The sequence below is a fragment of the Molothrus aeneus genome, chromosome Z, assembly GCF_037042795.1.
Source record: "Molothrus aeneus isolate 106 chromosome Z, BPBGC_Maene_1.0, whole genome shotgun sequence".
Lineage (NCBI taxonomy): Eukaryota > Metazoa > Chordata > Aves > Passeriformes > Icteridae > Molothrus > Molothrus aeneus.
This window is the reverse complement of record NC_089680.1, coordinates 34,707,775-34,729,550: the sequence shown is the minus strand read 5'-3', so window position 1 is coordinate 34,729,550 and position 21,776 is coordinate 34,707,775. Positions and strand designations below refer to the sequence as shown.

Sequence of the window (21,776 nt, the reverse complement as noted above, 5' to 3'; positions counted from 1 at the left end):
TATAACATGGTTATCTTGTGTGTGTTGCATCAATATAACTGCAGCTCAATCATTATGTGAAATGAAACACTTTTTACATGAATAGTATTTAGTCTGAGCTTAAATGTAATTCCACTTTTGTGGAAGTGCAGTGCATCTGTATTAGCAGACACACAATGATTAAAAAAAAAAAATCTGCTAGCAGATGGTGTTCAACAAAGAGTACTATTGTTTCAGTATGAGATGCTTCAAATGTTCTGGGCATTTAGCCCAGACAGAGCCATTTTTCCTATAGTATGTGATCAGGCAATAACAAAAAGAATGAAAATAGAGGTGTCAGTCCATATAAAAATATTTTTATAACTTAATATATCTAGCAAGTCAATGGCAATTATTAAACCAAGTTAAATTAACAAAACTGATCAGATTATTCTTTTTACATTTTCATGTCTCTCCAAACAGTTATTTGGCATTCTACCTTCTAGGAAAAATGAGTTTGGAAAGTTAAGCTACCTGCTGGTACTGTTTAAATGCCCACAGATAACATAACTCAAGCTGCCTGGTGCCTGAAAGTGAGTGTTGGGGCAATCAACAGGAACAATAAAAATCTGTTCAAACAGAAAATCCACAAATCCCAAGGATTTGGAGCCTCCCTGTGGATTTTCCACAAATTTTGCTGTTTTCAGCAGAATCTAAGCTTTTATTTTAAAGGTGAACTGCAAAGCTGAAAAGAAAATCGAGTTAATAAAATATGTGCTGAATCCCCTGCTCTCCTTTTGCAGCCTCCTAACTGAGGCTGTGTGCCACATGTGTCTCAAGTTTTTCTTTTTCTAAAAAAAGGCATCAACACACTCAGTGTTTAAATATCATCTAATACTTACTTGTTGTCCTCAATAACAAACCTTACCTCAATAATCTATTAACACTGAAGAAGTTCTTAAATCCATTATTTTGTTTTCTTCAACTGACATGTCTGTCATCCCTCAATTTAGTCTCACTTTCTTTTTTCTGCATTTAACCCTTTAGAATATGAACTTTTGAGCATACAGCTGTAACCTTCTATTTATAAGGATGTTACAGATTTAAAATACTTTTAGAATGAAATGTGATACAGCTGGCTTGAATGAGGATTGACGGCTGATTTTAGTTTGCAAGCATTTTCCCAAGTATTTCTAGATTTAAATTGTAAAAATCAGATGGACTCTCACAAAAAATTTGAAATATGGTAACTTAAGTGCCATGAGTGTTTTATATGAAGTATTTCAATTCGCATTCCTTACTTGATAATATTTAGTCATAATCTTTAGTAGTTCAGTAAAAACAGGAACAGGATTTGACTGACTAATCAGCAAATTAAAACCAGTTACCAAAATGCTAATAATGATAAAAGAGAAGTAACTATTACTCTAATACTATATTATAATACTATATAGTACACTGTACTATATATACTCTATGTATTATAATACTATACATTACATTTTGAAGTAAAAACCCCTAAATATGTATTATTTTTTATGTTGTTATGCAGAGACTTCATGATAGAAAGGAATTTTTTTAATATAAGGAAAAAATAACATTGAGGATCATGAGACCCGTTATCTGTGTCCAGTGATCCCTAATTGTTTAGCACTGATTAACAGGTGCGGTGAAGAAATTAAACATGAGATGAAAAGTAAAAAGAATATTGGTAACTTTTTTACCTTATGTTGTTGTAGAAAGACTACTTCTTGGTATAATCTTTTTATCTTTTTCTTTATTGACTGTCAATAAATATTCTTTGCCAGTAATTTTAGTAAGAAAATTTCAAAGAAAGGGGCATCCTTTGATTTCTAAGTGCAGATATCATTATTATTTCAACTGTATACCTAACTTTTTAAGCACTGAGTTTTGTTGGTTTATCAGTACACTTTAGTATTTTTAGGTGCATTCTGATTCTAAATACCAAGCAGCTTAGAGATAATGCACTATTTAGTGCTAGGAGGTTGGGATAAATAGACTCCTGGAAATTCTAAGACTTTTTCATGAAACAGAGTTTGCCCTTAATCTTTCTGTACTTAATTAAAACCTGTGTTGCAAGCTTTGTTATGATGCCACAAGCCTGTTTTGTTTCCAAAGTAGAGATGAACTGGTTACTAGCTTTTTGTTCCTTAATCCAAATGAGCACTGCCTTCAGCAGGTGATAGAAATATTTCTGTGTGTTGCAGCTGGTTTTCTTGTCTGTTTAATGGAACTTGTCTATACCAAGAATAATTTGCATTACTTCATAGAGTGTAAAACACTGTATGGTTAAAGTGTATGAGTTATATTATGTAGCATATTATTTAAACTATAGTAAAGCAGTTGCATGTTTATTAAATCAAGTACTACATTTACAATTTTAAAATATTACTTATGTGACAACATGTTTATATGTGACAGATAAATGCCCTCTATAGCCCTCTACTGATCAAATTAATGTCAGTGGTGGCATTAATAGGAGAATCAAACTGTTCTTGTGATATGAGCTGTGAAAATGTTACCTATGTCAGCTTAAATATAAAATTTGGTCAGCTGTTTTATAATAAATTCAACTAGAAAGGACAAAAACTTAATTGACTGAAGCCTAAAAAGATGAAACTTGCAGAATATTTCCTAATTGAAGCAGTTACATATGGTATAAAATGCATTCTAGGTAGCACCTGTCTTAGAAATGTTCCAATATAAGGTTAGTTTTCCTTGTATACTTACTGCTAGTTGTTTGGGAATGTTTCAGCCTCAACATTTTAAGCCTATGCAATTAATAGATATGTCCATTTGTTTGTTTGTTTGTTTGATTGGTTTTTTTTTTGTTTTGGGTTTTTTTTTTTCATTTTATTTCAGTTTGCGATAGGTGTAATACATTAACCTGTACCTATAATAACCCAGTAGAATTATTTATATATCAAGCAGTGTACAAAACCAAAGGATTGGAGACTGCACTTGCAATACAAATAATTGACATGCTTGTATATGTCAATTACCTCTAGTTATTTAGTTATGTCTAAATTGCTACGGCTACTAGAATAAAGCATCCTGTTGAACATCCTTAAATTGGCTTGATACAGATAATGTTCATTATTAGTCAATTAAAAATCTTCTCAATCACACCTGAGTGTGGATCACCTGTGGGGTGATCATCTGAAGTAGACTTCTATTGCAACATAATGATTCAGGTCCGGTTTCAGATCTACTGAAAAAAATAAAATGTCTTTGCTACTTGAATTCATTCTTGAGATGTGCTTTAGCTCAATTTAGAAATTCTTTTTCATTCAGCCTAAAGAGCTATCAAAATGTTTTTTCTGGCTCACATATAGTCCATGCTTAATTGATGTACAGGTGTGGGATAAGAAATGTAAGAGGCATTTTGGAGCCATTCTTTTTTCACGTGAGTAGAGAATGGGTAATGGGAAGAGATTAGAAATTAAACTACTTCATAAGAATGTGAAATCCACCTGGAGTAGGAAGCAGATCAGCTCAAATATTCCTCTGTAAAATAACCTAGAGCTGCAATGGTGCTTGTCGGACTCTGAAATAATGGACCTTACTTTTGGTTATTTAGAGACTTCACCGTTTATAATAATTGTTATAGAAATGGTCACTTTAATTTTATAATTTTTTTTGTAGTAGTCTTATTGCAATGCTTTTTTTTCACTGTTTTTTGTGACTCATATAGTTGAAATTAAACAACTAATGTACAGAACATACTATGCACTGAAATACATGCTTTGATAACACTGTGGGGAAACTGGGATAGTTTTTCTGATCGTGTATACATTGGTGTAATTAATTCAATAGTCTTCATTCTTCAGGTAACTCTTCTATCAGATGTGGCATGATGGTTGAGCATTAAATATTCAATATGGAGGAAGTTTCCACAGGTCATAAATACTGAGTCAGGCTTTGGTTGTATTTCAAAATTAATCTGTTGGCTATTAATCTACTTCCTCATTTGACCACTGATGCATTACATAAAATTAGAAAGCTTTTGCTTTTTGTTTTACCACTGCATATCTCACAGTTGTTGCATAAAATAGGAGGATTAGCTTTCTTGGAGCTGCAAAAAAAACTTAGTTTCCCTCCATTCATTAACAGAAAATGACAAACCATTTTCTGTAAGGAATATTTTTACATGAGCAGTATTTAATTCCTAAAATCCATTAAAAAAAATACATTTATGAACTTTCAAACATGGAGCTCTCCAGTATGGCAGATATCACTCCATGCTTGTGTGTTACTAAGTTAAGATAATAAGTGTCAGGTTTTAGAAACCATAACTGATTTAAGAAATTATGCCAAATTAGATCAAAGATCTCTTTAGCCAAATGTCATGTCTCTCATGGTGGATAGAAGTAGCGTAGTGCTACAATACTACTGAGCAACTTTTCCTTTTTCCAACAATGTGAAGTTCAAGGCTTATTTAGTTAAGAAGTTCATTTGGCCTTTTCTGTTTAATCTTCAGTGGTATATTTTTCTTCTGTGACTAGACCTAGCTGCTTTGAACTTGTTCATGGTTTTGATCTGTTTGGTGTCTTGTGGTAATACATTCCTCAATTAAATTGTTAGCAGTGTGGACAATATTAATTTCTTTTAAATGTGCTGGTTTGCATTTTCATTTTATACCCGCAAGTCTTTGTCATATGAAAAATAGCAAATAACACCTGTAGCTTTCATTCTGTTGAAGATACTTTTGTCTTCTGTTTGTTTGGATGCATTTTTTAGACTCATTCAGATCTCCATTTATATTGTAATTCACCTTCCACACAAAATATCTGTAGCCAGAATAGCTAATCACATCCTGTCTCTGATGTCTGAAATCTGATTTTTGAACAAACTTCGACATGAGGATCTCTTCTTTTACGGGACAGCCAGAAGGTCTTGATGGCCCATTCTCACCAAAATCCCAGTTGAAACTGTTCTGCTCCTTCTGTCAGCTTATTTAGAGAGAGGAGATCATAAAATCAAGGCAGGGGGTTTTAAAAGGTCCTCTTAACCAGCTTGTGTTCTGATACAGAAGCAGGGGTAGCCTGAGCTAACACTGCTTGATTAATGAGTGAGCTACATAATTTTTCCAGAGATAGAGAATTCACAATATATTACTTGGCTTATTTTGATTGCATTCCGTTGTGCAACTCAGGAGTGTAATTCCCTGAAGTGCTGTGTTTACTGGGTATGTCTCTCTTTTCTGCCTTAAATAGGAGAAGGGAAACAAGGAGCAGGATGCTGCTACCAAAGCATCTTATCCAGCCTGTACCTAGCAATCTCTGTCTTCAGGAGTTCCTCAGAAGAAGTATGATGTAAATTGTTTTGACAGTGGAAATCCTGGCTTTTGACTTTCCCATAGTGTCCTGCATCTCTACCCTGTCACATCATGTACATGAGGTTCCTTCATGTGACAAAAGAGGGCTTGGGAAAAGCAGTTGCTGCAGCTAGGTTCTTTTCTTGCTGCCAGAAAAATTCTTTCCAGTCTGCTCTCTCTTGTCTGGATCAGAGGAGCCCCTAGAAGAGGGGGCAGCCAGGGAGGATCCCCAGGCTGGATGAATCACCCTGTTGGATCCTTTGAGGCTCAAATAGTACTGTTGGAAGAAGGAGGGGGATTTTGTTTTGAGTGAGGCTCAATGTTTGTTTCTAGACTTGAAACATTCTGCAGACAGTCTTTAAACTGGCATTAAGTTGATGACATTTTTATGGACAAAAAAGCAATTTTATGTAGAGTTGACATTTGGGAAAAATTAAATTATTTTCTCTTCAGATATCTACTAATTTAAAGTCTTAGTAAAAAAAATCTGTAGTTGTTTGTGGAGGAATACATTAGGTAGATTCTGTAGGATGTTTAGCTGATCTTGCAGACATTTCAGGATTGATCCTGAGAGCACCTCAAGACATACCTAATTTCAAGCCTTTTTGACATTATTAGAATTACCAGCTACTGTGTACTCAGAGTTCCCAGTTGTAGTCTGCAGTAGCAAATCATTTTAACATGGTTTGGGTTTTTAAAATACCACTTATATAGAGACTGCAGAGCAGACTCACTCAGAAATAATGTTGACATTTTGTAATAGGGGAGAATGTTAAAATCTGTAAATGTCTAGGCCAGCCAGCTCTATGAAAGATTTTTGGCGAAATTCTTTTTTTAATATGGTTCTTCAATGTAATTACAAATAAAATTTGTTTATTTAATATTGCTTCTATTATAGAATTTACTATTTTGTATTGTCAGATAATATGGTAGATTAGAAAATAACTATATCTGTCGTGACTATATTTTACAGTGTCTGATAGGTTTTTATGGAAGCCATTTGGTGATCTCATCAGCAACAAGTCTATTGTTTCATTACTATCAGATTCAGTGGGTTTGTGATTAAATCAGCAGAATGGAGAACATGAAGGGAGTGCTGTTCACTTTGCAATCATTTCCATCTGTTAAAAATTTTTATCAGATGTTGGGAAACAGCAGGCAAAACTCAGAGCAAGTGTTTTATCCAATTTCCAAGAAATGGTGATATATAATTGGCATATATTATGTTCTTAGTTTAATCTGTCCAGTTAGATGTTTTAAATAACCTATGGTATACCAGTAGTACTAGAACATATAGAAAGCTATTTCCATCATCTCTCATATTATATTCTTTTGAAGACTCTGGTGCTGATACAAATATCTTGGTGCTTAGTAATCATGAGCACTGATGACACTTTGCATAAAATGGAGAGTCAGAGTGAGACTTGTAGAGAAAAATTTCCATTTGGCATATGCTGTGGTCTGAAGTGTCTTTACCTCCATTGATGATGTAGGAATCTGCAAGTAGAGTTGTCTGGCCAGTGGCCAGTACCATTGGCCTCAGAGAATTGGGAAAGGAATCCATCAGCAATACCTGTAAGGTGATTTGTAATTAGGTGATCCCAAAGCACAGAGTATTCTATTTATTTTGAAATTAGTTTTTAGCACTAACTGTTCTAAATAGATATTCTTGGTTTTCATGTAAATGTCAGACATACTTTTATTAATTATTATTCTTGGTTTTCATGTAAATGTCAGACATACTTTTATTAATGTGAAGATTTTTTACCCCAAAGAAACTGTGGTCTCATCTGAAAAATGAAAAATATTTTATATTTTCTGAATTACTGAGGTATTACTGAGTGTCTCTTTGCCTAGATAATAAAAGTTTGCAGTAAGTTGTGGTTTTACTACACTTTTTCATGTTTCTTTTGTCTCATCTTCTTCTGCAATGAGTAATTCCTTTTTTCTTCATCTTCAGGTCAGGGGTGATTTTTCATGAGGGGAATAATCTTGGTCATCTTTCCTGGAGTTTCGTGTATTACCGTGTTGGCAATTTTCGCATAGGATATTCTGTTTCATTTATAGTATTCCAAATGGAGTAATATTGGCTGTCTCTTGTAGAGCCACTATAATAATTCTTGGTTTAGTCTCCTAAATAAATGTGCATTTTCTCTGACTGTTTTCCACAACAGATTGGTAGAGTTCTTCGTTGTGCTGTTACTAGTTAAGTTTGTATGCTTTTTTCATGAATTTGTTCTGTTACTTTAGAGTACCAGTCCTTGTAAAGAGTAGGACTTCACTCTGCAGGACCTTCTTCAGTTTTATAAGATAATTTTATTAGAGTTTGTGAGAACCTGATTTTCCATGTTCCTGAGGTAAAACCATGAGAAATCATCATATTTTGTCTGGAATTGGCTGAATTCCTGATTTTGGATCTTCTATAAATGTATTTCACTCCATTTATTCAGAGTATTTAACCTGAAGTATTAATTTAGTTATACTGAAATAAACAATATAACTGCTTATTCTTGTCTTATTCTAGCTAATTTTTTTCACTCTGTGCTTTGTTTTCAATCCACTTTTCAACCTTTTCCCTCTCTTTAAAAGGCACATTGTATAGGCTTTTTGAATACATAAAGCTGTTCATCTTATTGTCCATGACTTTGTTCATCCACACCTTTACCAGTATGTTTGAATGAAATTACTGGATTGGATTAGCAAGAAAATTTAGAGACTCACTGTTCAAGCTGATTTTTACGTGAGTGAAGTAAAGTCGAGAACTTGATTAGTTACTTCAAACAGAAGTTGTCATGACGTCCACTGTGCTGTCCTTGGTCATCCCTTTTGTTCTAGAGATGCAGTGCTTGTTACTGTCTGGTCATCTGGTACAACATTGGTTTTAAGGTGAGTTAGTGAAACAGTAATTTCTGAGTTCATTTCTGAGGATGTACTCTGCAACTTTATCACACTTAAAGTTGGTTTAAATTTACCATTCTGACGCTTCTCTCTCTCTGTTTTTGTTTCATCTTTATGTCCAAATCAGATCAAGTTCTTGGAGAGTTACTTTCTAGAATCTTCTTTTGAGAAAGCTGACACAAATCAATCATTTATCCAATCAGCAGTGATTTTATTTTACTTTATTATTCCCTTTAATCCCATGTGACCTGGTGACCTCTGGCTTCTTTTACTTTTCTTGTTTTAATTAACTCAGTCATTTTAGCATTAAACTTTCAGCTGTTTCCTCTTTAAAATTCATCTTTGCCCCTTCAATACACTTTCTAACATAAGACCTTTTACAATCTATTCTGACAGCTCTAGCTTTAGGTTTAGAGAGGCAAAATTCTTCTAAAAATTATTTTACTGCTTGCTAGTCACACTAATTAATTGCTCATCTTTCTGGTCCATTTTTTTGTGAGTTTTGCATTGCAAGTAATACTTTTAGGATTTTTTTTTTTTGTGTACACCCTTGCTACTTCTAAAGGGTTTATTACCTTTTCTAAGATATTAGAACCTGCTTGACCTTTCTGGTGAAACCACACTTCAAAGATTTCATATAGAGTTACAGATTTGGTTTGCTTCCCTAAGATTGTAGAACAATATAAGACAATGATCTAGATATGAAAACAAGAATATTAAATATGCTTATTAGTGACTAATAGAAAAAACATGTTAATTGATTTACTAAAAAAGATTCTTATAAATTGACCAGCCTATAGGTATTTCCTGAGCCAATGTAGGATTTTCTCTAGGCTAAATATTCATGATAAAATTTATTTGGGATTAATCTGGAGGTTATAATTAAAGAGAGGGAAATACAGAAGAAGAACAAGAACTGCAAAATAAGCAAGAAGCTGGTCAAAAGAGAAGATAAACTATGTTGAAAGCTATTGTTCTGTTTCAAATTTAAGGCTAGTTCTAATTCCAGGTTTTTCAATAATACTTTAAATACTAAACAAAAAAACCCACCACAGTTTGTTATCAGAAGTTTGTAAATACTATAAAGTTGGAAGGTAATGTTAATGAGACAGGAATATCCTAATGCAAAATTATATGATCTCAAAAGCTTGAATGATAGAAATAGGGTGAAATTTAAGGGTCATAGAATCATAATAAAGAACAAAACCAAAAGTTCCTCCTGCAACCCATCATTCAGAAGTGACAGAGTAAGAGGAAAACCTAATTGCAACAGTTCTGTTGGGTTGCAATGAGGTGTGTTATTGAAAAAAAAAACAACTGTAAACTTACTTCTATCAAACATTAAGCTAGGCATTTGCAATCCAGATAGACATAGCATTGGTCTGGATGAGAGATGCTGTTGGTCTCCACTTTTTCTTGTTTTGTTTAACAGTTGTTAACTATCTTGCGGTAAGCAAAGTTAGATTTTCATCTTAAACTGAGAAAACCTAGTCTCCTATCTGTTCCAGGATCTGCTGTGAACATAGAAGGTCCAGATACTGCATAAAATCAGCCTTAATATGTGATATGTGGTATATGATATATGCTTCTATACATACCCTAATGCATACATCTGCATTTTCTGGCAGTGTAACTGGTGACTGAACAATGTAAGCAAAGAAAGTTTATAGTGAAAGCTAATACCTTTTATTAAGCAAACTGTGGAGAAAAAAAACTAGCTGAAGAAGAGCTCGTGTGCCCTGAAACCTGTGGGGGTTTTTCCTTCTACATCTGTGTTAGTAACCATAATAAAATATATTGCCTCTGTTTTGGTATCTTTTTTGCTCTGATTTATACTGCATGTTCAGCTTATGGGCCCTGTTGTTTGCAGAGTTTCTCCCAGTAGAGTCAAGTGGTAACATTCTTCATCAGTGTCAGTTGTGACAATTCACTGCACAGTATTGGGACTGCTGACATACCACATAGCTTACAGTTCAGTTTGTATAATTAAAACAGAGTGCCAGTTTTCTGAAGTGTTGTGATGTGATGCACCTATTTACACTCAGGTTGATGGTAGTGAAAAGACAGTAACAGTTGGCCATGTAGTCTTTAATAAACATGCCAGTCCTTTTAGATTTCATCATTGAAATCTTTCCTAGGTAAAATATATAAATACTGGTGATTCATGCATAAATTAATTCAGTGCAGAAGTTTTTAACATTTTCTTTCTAAAACACAGAATTGCAGTACTAATTGCAAACTGTAACAGCTACTGCTAAAGTCAAGCACAACAGTAACTGTCAGCCTTACTGTTAACACAGGTGGCCATACAGGACCCAGCAGCTGTATTAAAATGTTTCATCTACAGTTTTCCAACATCAAAATGTTTCATCTACAGTTTTCCAACTGCTGAATATGTTTGCCACCATTTTTCTATCATCATCTTATTTGAGATACCGTTGCAATACACCATTTGCAGAAAACAGACAGATATATGTCTGACTTCTACAGCAAAACTAGGCTGGCAAAGAGACAAAGTGCATATTCCAAATCCATAATTTTTATTCTAATATTTACAGTTGTAAAATTCTTGCAGTACCAGAGATGAACAGTAATGCAATCCAGACAAAAATAAGATTCTTGAGCCCTATAAAAGTCTTAGATGTACATGCCAAATGGGGAATTTGCTATCCATTCCAAGAATTGCATGTTCACAGATACCCCAAGGAGCAGAAGGGGGAATATCAGAAAAGGCTTCAAAATTGACAGTGTAGAGCAGAACATTCACCTTGATTCTTTCACACATTCTGCAAGTTGTGCAAATATGACATTTTATATTGTTTTGTTTTATCATTGAGAGTCTCTATTTGAAAATACTGTTTGTGTTTTAACTTAGAATTGAAACTCTCAAACAGAATATTATGCATTTTTCAAGAGTGCCTAGCAGAAAACAAAGCTATTATCTGAACAGAGATTTCTGTTTTCTTTCTCATTGCCTCTGGTATTATTAAGGTACCTGCTTGTCAGTTCTAGAATAACCTTTCCATATAAATCATGAGTGTTGAAAATTATCATTAATAAATATAGGCATGAGAACATGAAATGTGCTTTTAATGGAATTAATACGTTTGGGGAAAGATGTGGCTGCCTGTAATAGGAGGGGATTGAATCCAGGACTTCCTTCCAGGCTATTAGTTTACGTGATGAAAGGATAATATTGTAATATAGCTTGGTTTTTATTTGGTTTATCTAAACTGAATTAAAATCCATCTCTCGTGCTATGAAATTAACATGAGCAATATTGAAGTACTTCAGTCATTTTTTTTTTTATTAAGATGTTACAGGATTCTGCTCATGTCAAAATTAAACTTATGTAATATCTTAACATACTTTTATTATTTATAACATTCTAGAATTGCTTTTAAAATTAATAAGAGTATTTTAGGTTGTTTTCTTTGTTCTGATATGATTACTTGGAACAACACTTTCTAAATAATGTTACCATCTAAGGATAACCAGTTAATAATTTTCTTTTGATGTTACTGAATGAGAAGGCAGCAAAAGCAAATGGAAGGAAATTGTCTTTAAAAAAATATAAGCAATGTAATTATAATACTGAAAAAGAAGAAGGGAAAATAACATACTATACCATCAAAAATCATAATTTAATCATTACTACAGCTCTTCCATGAATTAATTCTTGTTTCAACCTTAACTTGCTTTCTAGAAAAACTTCAGGCCCAGTGATGAAGATGCCATGTTTTTTCTGTTGTTTAGTCTCTGAATTGTTCCTCCATTATAAATTTACATTTATCTCAGTAAATGCTCCAGCTGTGAGGTGATCTGTATTGTTTTGCCACCACCTAAATATTTCAGTTTTGAAAGACTGTGGTCTTGTTTCATATTGGTTGTACCAGCATCAGTGAATGACTGTGTGCTAGGGTTACCTCAAGGACTTTGAGCCTCTCTAGGGTCTCACATGGAGTTTAGAGACGGAGTGCTTTTTGCATGTGCTTTTCTGTATTTGTGCATATATACAAATGACAATAAAAATCAAAAGTAGTCATCACCCAACAGTTTCGAATCTTTTGCTTAGAAAAGGGTGTGGTCCATAGTGGTATTACAGATGAAAATTAAGGTGCATAAAACAAGTGCAGGGGAAAAATGCTTGCATGTTGCATTGTAATAACTTCTGCAGTTCATTGATTGTGATGAAATTTAAATCAACCAGAACCTAATTTAAAGCTAAAAAAATTTTAAAGTGCAAAATACAAATTCTAACATCAGAATAATTTGAATTAATTATCAGTTCTTTTGCACAGGTAACCATTAGATGGTTGCAAATTGGCATGAGCTGAAATAAAATTTAAATTCAATTTACAGAAGAGCTTTTTTTGCATTGAGGGAGGTTAAGAAGTAGTTGCCCAGAGACTTTTTGAAGTCTCCATTTTTGGATATTCAAAACCTGACTGGTGAGTGCTCTCAGCATCCTCTTGTATTGGGCCCTCAACTGAACAAAGAACCTGGACTGTCTGATCTTCAGAGGTCCCTTACAAATTGTGATTTTATGAAGAAAAATGTTTCATTTGATATTGGCACAATGATTTGAAAATTTTAGTTTCTTTTTTCTAGTGTTATCCCATTAGGTATTTGTAGAATGAAATTAATTTTCATATCTAATAATATATGTTTACATACGTTTCATGTCTTTGTCACTGAACAACTTGCTTGCAATTTGCATTGCTTGTCCAGCCAAAAAATCCAGGAAAAATACCAAGATTTATTACTTGAGCAAACTAAATTTTATAACACATGCAATATTTATTTGGCAGTACCTCTGTTTCAGATTTCGTGTGCTTCTCATGGCTAATTAGAATGTTAAAATTCAAATGGGGATTTCTTGTTCTATTATTCATTTCCTTAACATATTTCTAATGGGGTCTTAAAGTAAGATGTCCGTAGATATCCTTTTGTTATCACTGCTAATGAAAATATGGACTTTCTGAGGTCCTAAGTGATTTTTAAGCCATGTTCTTAGCATCCGTGAGTCCATACTTTCCCTTTGTTTGTATCAAAAATCTACTGCCCATTAACTTTGATTCTGTTTCTTCTGAGTAGTTGTATATCTCAGAAGATTATATTCCTGTAAATGTTTCTCTTTGCAGTGAGGAGCTACGGAAGGAAGCCCGACAGCTGAAACGAGAACTGCTGGAAGCAAAGCACAAAAAAGAAGAAAGAGCTTTAAGACCTAAAGAGAAAGAAGGTAAGAGGTTTTGTGTAGATCTCCAGTTAATATTCTGGTTTTAAAGGGTTTTTTGGTTTTGTGTTTTATAAATGTACATAAATGTGGACTATTGTTGAAATGTAGATTTTTTTCTTTCCCTAGGGATGGTAGTAATGTAATGATGCCAGTATGTAAGGAAGTTGTATAGATAGCATTGTTCTCAAATCAGGTAGTATTTCTCCTTCTAAGTGTTCATTAGTTACATCCATACTGTGACCGCTTCACTTGCAAGGTCTTTTTGACTTTCTGACTTGGAAAGGTTCTTAAATGCAGATGGTTAACTTTGAACTCAAAACTACTGACTTCAAATTTCATGTATCATAGGACACCGATGGAACTCAAATTCACAAAGTCGCTACCATATTTATTTTCCTGAAACCTTGACAAAATGGCATCTTCAGCTGCCCTCTTCTTTGTCAGACCATTTTTATATTCTGTTTCTTTTTAAATGTGAATAAATTGCTACGTTTATAATAGCATGTAAAGTGCACATTTTAGTCCAGAAGGATGAAACACCCTTTATTAGCCAAACTGAAGAAACTAAAAAGTGTCTTTAAACACTGTGGGGTGAGACACACTTTTAGAGTGAATTCTTAGTTCAGTTCTCAATACCATAGAAATATGAAAGAAAATAAAAAAATATTTTTTTCAAAATTCAGATAACACACAATTTGCAAGAGGGGTATAAAATACAACATAATTTTTAGAAAAACTTGTGGATTCTCTTGAATAACAGGTGAACTTGATCAGCATTTTGACAAAGTAAAAAAATACATTATCATTAATTTGTAGATGTAATCTGGCACCAAATGTTAAGAATTGCTGACTCTGAAAATGTTCTAGTAATCACTAGAATATAAGCTCTCACTGACAAAATAATGAGTGTTGTCACTAGCCTTGTAAAAAAAGAACTGTGAGTAGAGGTATAGCAAAGGTAAAATGTAGTCCTTTTGAACATATATGATAAATATATGAACATATATGAACATATATGATAAATTATCTTGAATAGTGCCATGGCAGTTCTTACACTATTGCTTAAACTTCTTCCTGTTCTGGTGCCAGTCGGTGGACTTTGTTATTTGAGGAAATTCACCTTTACAGTGACAGAATAAAGTAATACTTGGGCAATAGTTACTACTATGGTACAGTTTGGAAGGATACCTTCTATTCAAGCAAAGGGAGCTTATATACCAGGGTTGGTGGGGGGGCTTTTATTTTCTTTGAAATAAATAGCAGGCAGGACATAAATCAGTTGAAAATCTGCAGGTTACAGCTAATGGTACAAATAATCTTGAATAATCTTGGCTTTCCTTTTTGTGATAGGAAGGGGTCTGTTCCAGTACCTGTTGAGAAAGATGGATGGCAGGAAAGAACCTATTGACCTAGTCAGTGGAGTACCTAACTAGAAATCTTTAAAGTAAACATGTACTAAAATTTAAGGCAAAATTAAAAAGATGTTAAATGAGATGCAAGTAATAAAGGATAAAATTATTAATGAAAATGTAGTGAAAGGTTTTAGGTTTGTACTAGAAAATGAACATGAATTTACACTCTGATGTGGCTGTCACTGTGTGGTTTTCGCTACAAATGCAATAGCTGTAAAAGTGTGGTTGTACTATTGCACTCAGTTCCAAGTATTGTACCACCCAAAAGGATAATGAACAAATCAATTAAAATGGAAAAGACAACCCAAAACTAGCAGAACACTATTTGGACAAATTTATTAGAAGATACTTGAAGATATGTGTAATTTATGTAGGGAGGGGGATGGAAGGGTGAAATCTCAAGTCAAAGGAATGAAGCATACCTTTATTGTGAAACAGAATTTACAACTGAGGAATGATAGAATAGACTTTAGAAAGACTTTATCTTTAATATAATGAACTCTAACGGAAGTGTTGTACCAAATTTTGCGCCAAAGTTAAAACCACTTAGTCATTTTGTATTTATTGGCCTGAATTTTCATCAGTACAGTAGAGCTATCAACATGGAAGACAGTCTGCTAAACATACAATAGTTTACCTGTTCCACATTAGTTTACATATGAGAAATTATACATATTTTAAAAGTTCTTCTATCAGGAAGTTGATGTTTATGTAGCAGTCGATTTCTCCATTGTTCTCTGCCTATCCTGTTGGGGAATTTGGGATGGGGAATTGTCATGCTTTATCAGGTGTGCCTGTGCAGATGGTGCAGACACTTGCATTGTGTCTGCCTATGCTTTAAGCCGGCTGCATTAGCCGGCTTAAAGCATAAAATGTTAAAAATAACTAACATAAAAAATGTTAGTTCACAGGCTATGTAACCACATTTATGTGATTCTGTGCTTGATTAATAAACAATACATCACAGCCAGAGCTTGCAGCCATAGTGGGAGAATTTCACTGAAGATCACAGAATGGTGAGAATAACGCTTAGGTCATACTGGACAAGATTGAGTCTTGTTCTGAGAGGATGCTAAGGAAGGGTCAGCAGCATGAAACATCTATTTTAAGTTTACTCCACTGATCTTTATTAGTATTGGCATCACATTTAGTATCACTTCTTCAAATTGTTCATATTATATTTACCTAATATTTTTCTTTATTTGGAGATTAGATTAATTAAGAAAGACTGGAGAGTGAAAATTTAAGTGTTTACATTGTTTCAAGAGGTCAGAGAAAAAAAATAATTCCCTCCGTACATGTTTGATTATAACCAGTCTTCCAATTTGTGAATAGTATTGTTGACTATGCCAGACTGCTGTCAAGACCTTACTTTCAATAAGATGTTTTTCTATTATGTGACATTTGTTGTAGTGATGCCAGAAATTACATCAAACACTATCATTTGAGTGCTGAATTAGTTCAGCATTTTGAAGTACTTGGTCAAATATTCAGAAAAGATCTTCTTGAATTTTCAAAGTTCTGTAGAGTAAACCTGGGAATGTACTTCAGTGAAATCTGCTTCAGACAAACAGCATCTGTCCAGTTAATTATATGTTGGTTTTAAACAGTAGAAGTATTTAGGAAGTAATATTTTAGTTTTTCTTGTTAGAACATTTTTGTAAATGGGCAAATAATCTGTAGACTATGAAATTTAATTGTCATACATGAGAAAACAGAAAAGCTGTAAAATACTGTCTGAATAGGGAAACCTTAAAACTAATGTGAAAACCAACATTCAAGGATAAGAGTTCTACTGAGGCATCTAGTGCTGAGGCATTTTTTGTTTGTTTTTTATTGTGATATGGTAATCAAATTATTAAAATGTTTAGAAAATTCTCAAAATCAAGTGCTCCAGTGTAACATTATGTTTTATTTATGTTTTATTTTAATGTCTGGATAATGTCAGGGGCACTCAAAGAATTAAGCCCTGTCTTACATGGAAAGATACTTTCTTGAAGTCTGGGACTTTAACAGGATTTTGAAAATAACAAAATCCGAATTTTGATGGTTTGGGAACTTTGCAGCATAAATGCATTAAGTATGGAGATTTTTTCAGTATATACAGTAGAGCTGCATTGTATCAAAGTATTCATCTGTCATCTTTGCAAAACCTTTTTTTTCTCCCACATTTTTTTTTACATTTAATCTCCTAATACCCAGCATCCCTGTGCAGTCCCCTTCCTGCTGCTTTTTCTGTTTGCCTCTCTGTCTGCAGAAGAAAAGAGGACAAAACCTCAGTGTAAACCAGCCTTGATTTTAGTAATAATCTTACGCATGTACTCAAAATCCACCAACACTTGAAAATTAACTGTATATTAGACTAGGACCATGTGCCTACCAAAGGTCAGAAAGCATTTACTAGAAACTTGCAGTTCACACTGTTTTGCGGTCTTTCAGATAAGTGCTTTGAACCTCTAGGAATTACTTGTAAGATTTTAGTGTTTGAGTTCGCTAAATGAACTAGTATTTTTGTTCTAGAACTGTTGCTTTGTTCACTGTAGCAAACTGAAAATCTAGTAATCAGTCCAAGCATGGAAGCTCATTCTGTAAGCAAATCTATTCAATTGTTCACAGTTGCTAAATATTTCCTGACTCTTACCTAACTTCTTGGCAAACGGTGGCTCTTTAGAATCTTAGGCAGGCCGGAGCTATAGCAACATTAACTAAACAGTTCTTGAAGGTGCAAAGAAAACCTAAGTAGAAAACATAAGTAGAACTAGTCCTAAGCAAAAATATACAGGAGAGTATGTTACTAATTTCTCAAGCATAAAATTATTTCATATTGTTTTTCTGGTATATTAATTTTTACACTACTTTACGCTGAACTCTATTTTAAGTTTCAGATACATAATATTTAAAGCTGTAATAATTTTTTTTCCTAATTCGGGAAGAAGTGAGTTATTTGTTTTGGTTATTAGTTATCCAAAGTGTCTCTAAGTTCTGTATTTGTAACTTCTGATAGGAATTCTATTTTAATTCCTGAAATATTATGGCATATTGGAATTTCTTTTCTAATTTGTGAGGATTTTATTTGGTTTGGAGCAAAAACAACTTCTCTTTTTTAAGATTTCAGTCTCAGTAAGATTTTTTAAATGACTACTGCATACCCCTACAATTCCAAAAGAATGCAATATAAATATTGATAAGCTGAAAGTGGAATATACTGAAGTAACACAGGAAAGTGTTTTACATCTCTTATTTTAATTCACCAAAACATTCAATCATAATTACTTTCTCTTCCAACAAGAAGGTTTTGAGGATTTTTTTGACCCTTTGGTATTTAGTCTAGCTATGCCATGCATTTTTTGGAATTTCTGTCCAGTAGGTATTTTATCACATGAAATGTGTTATCTGAGTTGCTAAAGAATACATTTTGGATACTGAGGAAAATTTATGGGCCCACCGCATTTCAAACATACACAAACCCTGCTAAATAAATGGGATGCATTTTTATATGCACATCTTTGTACATTCTTTTTGTTACCTTACCTCAGTTCTGCATAAAGTCATGATTACATATAAAAATTTCATTACAATAGTTAATGGGATTGCTTTAGCATATCCAGAATGTTTTGTAATATTAAATACCTAAGTATGTAAATATCTTAATGCTAGCTGTATCTCATCAAAGAAAAGTCATAAGTCTTCCATTGATCCTTTTCAATGCTATAGGCTCTTGCTTTTTCATGATTACATTAAATCTTCAGAATCAGGATTTTTTTTCTGTCACGATATGTTTTTTTTTTTCTACCCTTCATGTGTGTTTCTGGTAATACTTTCACCAAATCGAATTTGCTTCATTTTCCAACAAGTATTTTATGCGCAGTTTCATTGTCTCTTTCTCAAAAGGAAATAAAATCTGTAGAGTTTCATACAGATTCTAAGTACAAGAACAGTAATTACTACAAGGTGGTTTGCTTAAAAGAGTTTGTACTGTGGAAAATTGCATGCATACTCTCAGACCTGCATTTGTGTCAAATTGTACCTTATCTGTGCCACAATTGGTGGACTTGTTATGGCAAAGTTACACTACCTGCAGTGCTAGGAATGGAGCCCAGTCTTCAAGAGCAATACCAATGTGAGCATAAGCAGTGATCATGCTGTTCCGATCTACTACAGGCAGCTGAATTAGAATTCATATTTCTTGGTTTCATTTAGTGGAGGATAAAATTGCAGTTTTGAAAACACAATACTTCTGATACATCTTTTGTTGAGTGTTTGTTATGCTGTTAAATGTACCAGATGCTTTAGGAATTAAGCTTAAAATTACCAAGCTTTCTTTTATTCTGCTTCACTTCTTATTAGGAACTGATCATTCCTAAACCATCCACTCACTTCAGTTCAATGCCATTGGATCAAGTTTTGCCTTTGTTGTACTTCCTCCATTTGTTAGTTAAAAACTGACATCATTTGAACTGTTCCTGTTTTAAGTGTGAGCAAAATAAGGTCTTTCATATTTTTTTAATCAGTATCTTCCTTTCTGCTTTAAAGAATTTAGAATTTCCTCCTTAGTTTCAGACTATCACTGTAAACCATGTCCCAAACCCAAAGTTTTAGGTTAGATTACATCATCATGTTGGCATGTACTGGCCATACTTTCAGGATAGAAGAATCTATCTGAAAGAAATTATTTTGACACAGTAAGATGAAGACTTTCTTGGTGGTAACAAGCTAGCTTACATAAATAGCTAATTACTTATAAATTCTTTTGAATGTAGGATGAAATGTATTTTCAATAAGGAATGTAATCTGTTTTCTTTTTTTTTCCCCCTCACCTTATATACAACAGCTTGTTCAAACTAAAGAAGAAATTCTTTTCTTCATGCTATTTACACTTATGGTGAGATCCTCCTAGGGAACAAGATTCCTGTAACTTAAATTATCTTCTGCACCTTGTGATACCTAAAATGAATTTAATTGTTCTTTTACTTCTGTGTATCTATGCCATTTTTCATTAATTTTTTTCTGAATAAATCCTCTTAGATTAAGGGGATTAATATCAAAGTCACGATCCTTGTATTTTTGCTGAATGAGCAAGCTGGACCTAAATTTGTCAAGCTTGATATGAATGTCAAGTCCATCATACAGTGCTGTTGTTCCTCTTATTTTCAATTCAGCTGCAAAAGACTTGCAGGGAGCCTGGGTTGCAGACTGGGAGATACGAAGTAGTAGACAGCAATCTACTCTTACATTTAAAAAGGTTTCTTCCCACCAAGTCTCTCTCGTCTGGACTTTTTTCCTTGCTTGCTAGTTACCAGTCAGGCACAAAGTAGTTTTGTCAAATAATTCCTGCTTATCAAAAACTGAATATATAATTTCTATTAAAAAGCACTCTATAGTTTTGTAATCATTGCAGTTTTCAAGTTTTAAAATGTTAATAACTGATTGTCTTAGAGGCTCTTGAAAGTCTTTCCTGTTTTGTTGCTTGCTTTAAATGGTGTGTGATAGGTTGTAGGACTTCATGAAGAAATACAAGCATGTTTTGAAGCAATTTTAATGAAAGTTGGAAAACTGTGATGTGTACAAGGGCACAGCTCTTTTGGTTGAGTCACTCTGAAGTTAGTTCAAGTGGATCTGATTATCTTTTGTCTGAGTTATGAAAAGGCTTTCCTAGGAGGCAGAGAGCATGAAGTTGAGGATTAGAAAGCCTCTGACAGGCAAAGACCCAAGAAACAATAATACCAAAAGAAGGCTTTAACTGAAATTTAAATTACTTGTATTAACAGTAAGTGGCACACATAGGAGTGTGATAAAAACACACAAGCACACAGCTTCAGGGGAATTTCACCCTTTTTGTTTAAGAATTTTATTTGAGCTGCACTACATTAAACTAAATTTTAGTCAAAAGATCTATATGACTAAGGATCACATCTTTAAATTCAGAATATGTATATCAGAGGGTGGATTTAAGGTTTAAATGTTCATGGCCAGTTTGTGACTGTCATTTTCAAATATGTTCAAGAACGCTCTTCTCAGTTCTTTTGCTTATCATAAATGGGCAATTCTATTCATCATGGGGTAAATGTGATTCCTTTTAAAGCACTCATTTAGCTAAATGTCACCTGAAAGGTTGTTTTTTATAAGGAAGCAGGTTGTTTTGAATAATTTTGACTTCAATTTATTTATATAGGGGCTAAATGTTAGTAAAAGAAGATATTATGTTGCTTCCAGGTAGTCAACACTTTGGATACATGCATTTATGCTAAAACTAATGCATTATTTTGACTAGGGGTTGGTCTTGAATTAAGAACATGATTTTTAATTAGTAGAAGAAAATGACATAATAAGGGGAAATACTGAGCTTTTTAATTATATGTCGTAGTTTTTTTATGAACTTCTGTTCTCCTCAGTTCATCTGATAGTATGCTGCATAAGATTTTATGGCAGATTTGATTTCATTCAGGCAGCTGTTTAATCATCCCTAAATGTGTGTGTGTATGCATTTATCTATTTTGGTCATTCTGGAAGATGGATTTTTCTTTCTTTGTCTTGCTGGTACCTGTCAGACTCTGTTCATGATTATATCCAACATATCAATTGGAAATCAGCAAAAAAAAAACCAGCTCTGAATGGTATTAAGTATGTTCGATTATTTTCCCTGGTACCTGTTAAATACAATGTAGAAAGCATTTAAATGTTGTTCAAATGCAATGTAGAAATTAAGATAAAAAGGAAATAAGATATTTTATTTGTAGAAATATGTAAGGAATTATTTTATATGTAGATATATAATTACGAATTTATTTCATTTTATTACAAACAGCTGTGTTTATAAACTTCATAGAAAACTTGAGTTGCAAGAGAAATTTAGTTTGGAATCAGCAACTTTTTCTGTATAGCTGTCAGCAGTCATCTAAAAAACCTGATAACAACAAATTCATTTAGATTT

General features: G+C 33.4%; 1 protein-coding gene across 2 annotated transcripts in view; it reads left to right on the top strand.

Annotated features, from left to right (window-relative positions):
- Positions 1-21,776, top strand: part of CWC27 (CWC27 spliceosome associated cyclophilin) — a 92,172-nt gene that overhangs the window by 49,804 nt on the left and 20,592 nt on the right. For both annotated transcript variants that reach the window (XM_066568986.1, XM_066568987.1), the window contains exon 11: positions 13,339-13,436. In XM_066568986.1, coding sequence (XP_066425083.1) covers positions 13,339-13,436 — 98 coding nt within the window. The remainder of the gene's footprint in view (positions 1-13,338; positions 13,437-21,776) is intronic.